A 9,023-nucleotide genomic window follows, 5' to 3' on the forward strand; every position below is an offset into this window, starting at 1 on the left:
GGGTTAATTACAAGTATAATAATATAGTGTAAAGCGCATAGAGCTTGCTTTCGAGTGGGGATATGCATGAAACAAATGCTATTTATTATTCTTATTCTTAACATTGAAACAATTGTCTTATTAGATAGATACGTGTGGTTTCATTCTATCGCTAAGTCTCAGTTCTAAAAAAGGAGGTCTTAACACTGGCGTCACAGGTTCAAATCCGGGTCTGGTACGAATGATGTTGATTCTCCCAGAGATCTCCTGTCATCCAGGTGTCTTGGTGTGCGACCACGTCCACGGGTTGAACTGTCCTAAAGCATGTCTAATTGGGCAGTGTATTTACTAGTAAAACAAAAAGAATGTTATAATCAATAGAAAAATGTTAGTTAGAAATCCCTTTCTAAAAAAAGAGAACTACGTAAAAAGGATATTGGAATTACTAATAATGATAATAACTGTGAGTCTGTCAATGAGGAGGCTAGGGACGTGGTTGGGGTGCGGGGGGGGGGGTGTCCTTAATGGTTGTGACACAGCATGAGAGCTATAATACACAACAACAACAACAACAACAACAACAACAACAACAACAACAACAACAACAACAACAACAACAACAACAACAACTACAACAACAACAAAATACATTTTAGTGGAAACATCATAAACTAGAACCACAACGAAAAAAAACCTGCCGCTGAAACTGAAGAGGCTACTTCCAATACAATCTAAAACCCCTGTTCCTTACCACTACCACCACCACAACAACCGCTACTACCACTACCACTACCACCACCACCACCACTACCACTACCACCACCACCACCACTACTACCACTACTACTACCACTACTTCCACCACCACCATTATCAATGCCACTACCACTACCACTTTCACTACCCCTTCCACTGCTTCTTCTATGACTACTACTACTATCTCTCCCATTACCACTTCTACCATTATCACAACTACCACAACCTCTACCACAATCATTACAACTGACACTGCCGTCTATACCATTACTACCTCTACCACTACCACACATACCACTGCTACCACTTCTATAAACTACAAGGTATGGGTGCAGCGCTTGCTCTAGATATTTTGAGGATTAAAAACTGGTAAAATCCAAAAGCTCCAGTTAACTTCTGTTTCTGGTATCTGGAGCAAGTTTTGTTGTAGTAAGAGTTCTACCGCACTTGCAACACAGTAAAGTCATATAAGTGCCGAAGATTTGAGGTGTTACGAGAGAGAAACACACAAAAAAGGAGGGTAAATCAGGACGAAAGATGTTTGATAGGAAAGAAGGAGCAAACCTCACCAGAGCACCCGCCAACCACCCGCTGAAGCAAGTGGGTTTCGTGGAAAGCATTATAAACATAATCATGGTAGTAAGACTACCGTATTTATCACTATTACCATAGTAAGTGAGGGCGTGGTGGCGGGCGGTTAGTGCGCTCGTCTCCAAAGCGGAAAATCCGGGTTCTAGCCTCCGTTCGCTAACGGATTTTTTTCGCCCCCTCCTGCTCACCCAGCAGTAATGGATACCTGACTTCGAGTTGGGGAAGTAAAGGCGGCGTGGAAAGGAACTGGCCACCCTACCACAATATGTCGAAGACCCAGGAAGTTATCTCACTAACAAGGCAATCCCCAATGTCCGGATCGGATGCGGGAACAACTTTACTTTACTTTTACCATAGTAAGTAGTAATGCCACTAAGCATTCCAAACCCCACGAATATCTTGAGGGGCAAGAGCAACAATGGCATCGACATCGACAACAGCAGACAGAACTGTCATGTAGTTGGGCAATATACATTGGAGTTGAGTTATAAACAGCTTGCCGCACCCAACACAACACAAAAACAACACACAACACACAAACAACACACAACACACAAACAACACACCATCAGCTCGCTGACACACAGTAGATTGTCGTCCACACAAGGTGCCCACATCCCTCGTAACTCATTGGAGCAGATAGGATAGCAGATAGATAGCAGATATATAGCAGATAGGTAGCAGATAAGAGGGAGATAGGACTAACGCTAACATTACTTAAACGCAATCCCTCATCATTACTCATCACCACCGTTATTTCTGAAATCATCAATCATTGCTCTCAGATCAATAACTTACATCTATAATCCTGGAATCTCTACCTGCTATTACAGTTATGTACTTGTAATACGAAGTATGCAAGTTATACACTATTGGACACTTTAACTATCGTACGCACTTTTTTCTACTAATCAGATGGTTGATAGGGGCGTTAAACCCTTACCATTTCACCATTTCACTAATCAGAGGGCGTCAATCTCATATAAATGGGCAAAGGATTAAAAAAAAAAGATTAATTAAAAAAATAGACAACTTGCCAGTCTTGTCAGTCGGTGGACTTTCTCCAAGCCAAACCAGAAGTTGTCAGGAGGGTATCCGAACCCGTTCCTGTAGTCTTCCCATTTTCTTCGGAAGTCCAGGCCGCCCACGGGCCGTCTCTGGAGACACAACGGAACAGTACACCGGTCTGTTGGTTTGTTTGTTTGTTGTAGTAGAGGTTTTTACGGCGCTTGCGACTGCATAAGGTCACCACATGAGCGCCAGTCACCGGTTTGTGAGCCTTGGGTTGTTTTTTTTTGGGGGGGGGTTACTTTTTAGGGGTTGTTTTTTTTGGTGAGTGTTTTATGGCGCTTGCAACTGCATAAGGTCATATGAGCGCGTGGCCTGTTATCATGAATCATGCTACAGAGCATTGCAAGAATACCCAAGGTCATCTGAGGATCACTCTCATTTTGGAACAGAAATGATTGAATTTCTACTGATTTAGAACCTGAGGCTTTAGCAATTGTTCTTATTAAGTACTTTAACAACTTTTAAAGTAATGAGCCTTTTTGTGTAAATTCACCTGCAAAATTCCATAAAAGTGCTTTATGTTACACAATTCCATTGTGTTGTGGAAGTTTTCCCCACACTCTGTCAGGGTAGTTTATTCAATAATATCTTTTTAAAAAAAAATTGCATACTTTAAAAAAAAAGTTACAACCATGTCGCATTGTCCATCTAAATACCGTGATCTCCCTTGAGAGTACTCTGTGCAAGAATCTTGTGCGCCAAAGAGCTCAATTTTGTTTTGTGTTACTGAAGTTTCCTCTACACTTTGCGTGCTTAAACCTATATCCGTACGCCCTGGGGTCATTTTGTACCCCGGGATTGTATTCTTCACATTTTAGAATACTTGTAGTACGAAGATCTCTTTGAAACTTTGAGTATTTTCTCAAAAAATCATTTCGACAGATTGCTATGCAAACCGTACGGATCGGATTAACGAGTACATTTCCTCTTTGCAAAGTGGTGGCACAGAGTTCCTCACGTCGCATGGATACGATAGTAAAACACGACGTACCGATAAGGTTAAGCCCAGATATCCAAAAACGCAGAAACGACCGGATTTTTTTGTCAGAAGAGGCAATTCGGTCTGTTCGATTCCGGCATACGTGAACGGGTCAAAAGTGAAGGAACGCACGTTGAGAATGTCTGAGCATGAATTCTTATTTGTTAAAATTAGTAAATTGTTAAAAATATGCATTTAAATCGATGGTTAACACGCTGATGTTGACAATTTTAAAGCGCTGATTATGAATACATGTATGACATTAGATTTTTCATCGGAACTTAACGTTATACTTGTAGAATTTTCGTAATTTTGGCTGGGCCTGTAGGTGATGAGTTGCCCCATGGCCCGGCAAAAATGCCAACTGACACTTTGTCGGTAGGAGTGGTACAGTTTTGGTGGACATATTTATACAGAATTCTCACTGACTGCTGCTCTATTTCCGCTACCGACTTCCTGAGAAAAACGACATTTGGTCAAACGGTTTCTGATTAAGTGCACACCCAGGCTAGGAACCCGTTCGAGAAATAAAAATCCGCTTAAGAACCTGGTTGAACTAGGGACAATGGAAAGCGTTCTGCTTTACAACACAAAACCGTGGCTGGTAGCGCCTGGCTATTTTTACTGAAAGAGAAAAAAACAATTAGGGGGTCTCTCGTGGCCTAGAGGTTACGGTGTCGGCCTTTCATTCAAAGGTCACGAGTTCGAATCCAGGTAGCGACCGAAACAAATTTCTTCTCTAAAATTGTTTCCTTTCACATCCTTTCCTGTCCTCTAACAATGTTCTGTCGTCTGCTTTCGTCTCCTCTTTCTGCCCCCACCCCAACACCTCCTTTGCCCCCTCCTCTGGGCTCCTGACTCTTTCTGCAGCCTTTCTACTGCTACTTCTTGGCTCCTTCTTACTGCTCTCTCTCTCTCAGCCACACCCCTGATCTTCTGGTAGGAAAGATCTACATCAAGCCTTCTCGGACAAGGGCGAAAAATCTTGGAGGTCCAGTGTGCAAGCTACGCACATTAAAGATCCCTTGGTGGTTCAAAATCGATAATATTATATAAGAGTAGGCTTCGGCCGCCACCCGGGCAAAATTCGAAATGTCCTACCAACTGAAAAAGTTTAATGTGTCCCGCGCGCTCATATGACCGTATGCAGTTGCGAGTGCCGTAAAACACTTACCCCCCAAAAAAAAACAAGAAACAATCAGTGGAAGGAGGAGTTCGGGAAAAGGAAGCGAGGGTGGAGTGGACAAGTCGGACGAAGAAAGAAAAAAATCTTCACACTGCACTCTGCATGCACACTTACAAAGATCGTTTTTTTGGCAACTGCTATGCAAGTCCTGCCGAACACGTCAATCGCTTAGTGGTTTTCAATTGTTTCAATGTCCTGTTCCTCTCCGATGTGGTCGAAACGTCTAACTCTGTCCCCGTCACTGGTCATTCTAAAGCTGTCTAAAGCTGTCTACGCCACTGGTCATTCTAAAGCTGTCTAAAGCTGTCCACGTCCCTGGTCATTTTAAAGCTGTCTACGTTACTGGTCGTTCTAAAGCTGTCCACGTCACTGGCCATTCTAAAGCTGTCTAAAGCTGTCTACGCCACTGGTCGTTCTAAAGCTGTCTACGTCACTGGTCATTCTAAAGCTGTCCACGTCACTGGTCATTCTAAAGCTGTCTACGTTACTGGTCGTTCTAAAGCTGTCTAAAGCTGTCCACGTCACTGGTCATTCTAGAGCTGTCTAAAGCTGTCTACGCCACTGGTCGTTCTAAAGCTGTCTACGTCACTGGTCATTCTAAAGCTGTCCACGTCACGGGTCATTCTAACGCTGTCCACCCCACCGGTCATTCTAAAGCTGTCCATGTCACTGGTCATTCTAAAGCTGTCCACGTCACTGGTCATTCTAAAGCTGATTACGTCACTTGTCTTTCTTTTGTTTCAATGAAGCAGAAACGGGGTCTGTTTCCTGTAACTTGTTCACTTTCGCCTGACCGCCGTAAAAACTAGATAAAATCAGATCACTCTGTTTATGATAATACATGTAATAATAATGGAAATAACCATGACAATGACAAAGACAATCTTTATTCACCTCTCAGGGAGACATTTGTCTTGGTGGATTACAATGGCTGTAGACGTTACAAAGGTTAGGCGCACTCCTCACGCACACACACAACAAAACAGGACATTAGTAATACATGTTTTACGAGCTGAAACAACCTGCTGCGTAAAACGTTTACTCTGTCTCTCTCTCTCTCTCTCTCTCTCTCTCTCTCTCTCTCTCTCTCTCTCTTTTCTCTCTCTCTCTCACTCTCTTTTTTTTTCTCTCCCCCCCCTCTCTCTCTCTCTCTCTCTCTCTCTCTCTCTCTCTCTCTCTCTCTCTCTGTTTCATTTGTAGCACTGTGTTCAGTAACCTCACTGCAGTTGGTACGAATGAATTTCTAAGTCTGTTTTTAACTTTTTAGTAACAATATATCGTTTACTGCAGGCCGATTATTGAAATTACGATGTCAGCGGGTGGCTATGGTCACTTAGCATTATTTCCTCCTTTTTTAGAACGTGTTCAAGTATTCAAAGCGTTTTTAGGTCTCTGCCAATTGTTATTGATGCCTTTCTTATCAACTTGTTTATTTGTATGATGTGCTGTCTTCCCAAGTTGCTACCTTAGCAAGTGATACCAACATTGATCAAAGTTTCTATTGTGGTGGTGTAGGATATCTGAAGGATGGGTGGATTCAGATTGAAGGACATATGTTTCCTTTGAAAGTATAGCCTCTGATGTTCCTTTTTAGCGATATTGTTTACGTGCTTTTGCCATGGAAATTTATTGTCAATTGTAAGACCAAGATATTTGTATGAATCATTGATTTCAATTGTTCCTTGTTCAATGACGTTTAGAAGCTGTAGATATAGTACTGACAGGACAGGTGTTTCTAGCAAAGGGCAGGAAAGTATGCCTTAGACTGACAAGCGCCTGCAATGGAGGAGAGACGCTAGGTAAACTAGTGGGTAGATCTCACCTGTATTGTATCAGTCTGTATTACCGTAAAATATTGTTGGTCTCACCTGTATTGCACCAGTTTATATAACTGTAAAATATTGTTGATCTAACCTGTCTTGCGTCAGTTTGTATTACCGTAAAATATTGTTGGTCTCACCTGGTTTGTATTAGCCTGTATTACAATAAAGCAATATTGATCCAATTTGTGCTGTAGCAGCCGGTATTGCCGAAAATCTATAAAGCAATGTTGAACTCTCTTATATTTACCGTAAAATAGTGTGTGGGTAGTTGGAGGGTGCTCTGGTGTGGTTTGCCCCTTCTTTCCTACCGAACATCTATCATCCTTATCTCCCCTTCTTCTTTCTTATGTTTGTTACTCTCTAAACATCTCTAATCTTCTGTCGCTCATATGACCTTATGCAGTTGCGAGCGCCGTAAAACCTCTACTAAAACTAAAACTAAAATAGTGTTGATCTCGTCTGTATTGACTTAACCTGTATGACAATAAAGCAATGTAGATCTCACCAGTATTGTGTCAACCTGTATAACAATAAAGCGATGTAGATCGCACCAGTATTGTGTCAGCCTGTATAACAATAAAGCAATGTGGATCTCACCTGTATTGTGTCAACCTGTATAACAATAAAGCAATGTGGATCTCACCTGTATTGTGTTAACCTGTATTGTGTCAACCTGTATTGTGTCAACCTGTGTAACAATAAAGCAATGTAGATCTCACCTGTATAGTGTCCACCTGTATTTCCGTGAAGTAATGTGGATCTCACCTGTATCACGATCCATCCCTTATCGCAGACGACATCCATGTCGTTATAGAGACGCACATACGATGGGCGGGACAAGTACCGGACATCAGCACAAGAGTGCCGCTAGAGAAGGGAGAGAAATCCACAGAGAAACAGTTGGACGGACGTCTGTGGGAAATGACTCCTTTTGGGGTGGGGGGAGGGGGGGTTAAGTATTTTACGGCGCTCGCAATTGCTTAAGGTCATATGAGCGCGCGGGACACATTAAACTTTTTCAGTTGGCTTGAAATTTTGAATTTTGCCCTGGTGGCGGCCGAAGCCTACTCTTATCGATTTTAGACCACCAAGGGATCTTTAACGTGCGCAACTTGCACTTCGAGGTTTTTCGCCCTTGTCCGAGAAAGCTAGGTTTCGATCTTTCAGGAGCCCAGAGGAGGGGGCAAAGGAGGTGAGGGGGTGGGGGCAGAAAGTGGAGACGAAAGCAGAACGTTGCTAGAGAGCAGGAAATGAGGTGAAAAGAGACTATTTTAGAGAAGAAAATGTTTCGGTCGCTACCTGGATTCGAACCCGGGACATTTGAATAAGAGACGAACACCTAAGCCTCTAGGCCACGAGAGCCCCTTGAAATGACTCTAATCTTTTGTCCATCAAATCAGGGCAGGTGGTTGGAGGGGGCCCCTGGTAGGTCCTACGTCTTTACTTGTCCTCTGTTGTTTCTGTCTGCATGTCTGTCTTACATTTTTGTCAGCATTAAATGGCAATTTTTGTGTCGATGTGCTTCACTTTACTTAAACAAACGAACAAACCAAATTAGTTGTAACTAATTTTTTTAATCAAATAGTATTCCCAAATACAATTACCACAACCAATACTATAATATGAAAAACGAACCCCCTGCACTCCACTGGAAGCAATTTTGATAAATTATGTTTAGTTTTAGTGTGAGTTTTACGGCGCTCGCAACTGCATAAGGTTATATGAGCGCCAGAAGATTAGAGGTGTTACAAGAGAGGAACAAAGATAAAAAAGAAGGAGGGGGGAGAAAAGGACGATAGATGTTTGATAGAAAAGAAGGAGCAAACCACACCAGAGCACCCGTCAACCACCCACTGATAGATTATGAGAAAGATGTTACGTTTGCTTTTCCTTCTTTTTCTGGAAACTACGAACATAAGCGCACAGAGTCGTGCATCGATGTCATCATCCTGTAATATGAGTGCAATTTTCAAAAAGCTACCTTTTGTCGAATAAAACTGTTAGTTCATAGCTTGAATATATCTTTTCTTTTCAATGTGGTGTTTGTTTTATGCAAATAGATCATAAACAGAACCAATTATCCAGGGAAGTTTAGTGATGCTGAAAACTTGGAATGACGAAAGAAGTTGCTTAAGATGGAGAAATGGCCTTACGTTTACTAAGAGCCAAATGGGTTCAGAGCTTTGAAGGACTCCACAAAACGAATCGTCCAAGTGGGTGGTTGGCGGGTGCTCTTGTATGGTTGGCTTCTTCTTCCCTATCAAACATCTATGATCCTGATCTCTCCTTCTTTTTTGTGTTTGTTACTCTATTGTCACACCTCTAATCTTCGGTGCTTATTACATGAACTTATTGAGGTAAAACACTTACTAAAACAAATGACTCGTCTAAGAAGACCCAGTCTGGGAGTCGAACCAGGGCCACCCGCTCCGTAGTTCAGCATGATACCAAATGAACAAATGGGGCGGAGGTTATGGGTGCGTCGTGCATGTGTATACATATGGGAAATTGTGTACCGACGTGTCAACGTACGTGTCTTAAACGGCTCGTGGTGCGTGTATACGTATGCATTTGTGTGATTGTGAATGTATCTGTGTGTTAGTGCTAGGAGAGAGAGAGAGAGAGAGAGAGAGAGAGA

At 42.3% G+C, this 9,023-nt stretch overlaps 1 protein-coding gene across 2 annotated transcripts in view; it reads right to left on the reverse strand.

The window, feature by feature from the left end:
• Window positions 1–9,023, reverse strand: part of LOC101851505 (fibrinogen-like protein 1) — a 19,363-nt gene that overhangs the window by 964 nt on the left and 9,376 nt on the right. For both annotated transcript variants that reach the window (XM_035970470.1, XM_005101125.2), the window contains 2 exons: window positions 7,151–7,252; window positions 2,364–2,483 (listed from right to left, as the gene is read on the reverse strand). In XM_035970470.1, the coding sequence (XP_035826363.1) occupies window positions 2,364–2,483; window positions 7,151–7,252 (222 nt within the window). The remainder of the gene's footprint in view (window positions 1–2,363; window positions 2,484–7,150; window positions 7,253–9,023) is intronic.

Source organism: Aplysia californica, unplaced genomic scaffold (genome assembly GCF_000002075.1).
Source record: "Aplysia californica isolate F4 #8 unplaced genomic scaffold, AplCal3.0 scaffold00270, whole genome shotgun sequence".
Taxonomy (NCBI): domain Eukaryota; kingdom Metazoa; phylum Mollusca; class Gastropoda; order Aplysiida; family Aplysiidae; genus Aplysia; species Aplysia californica.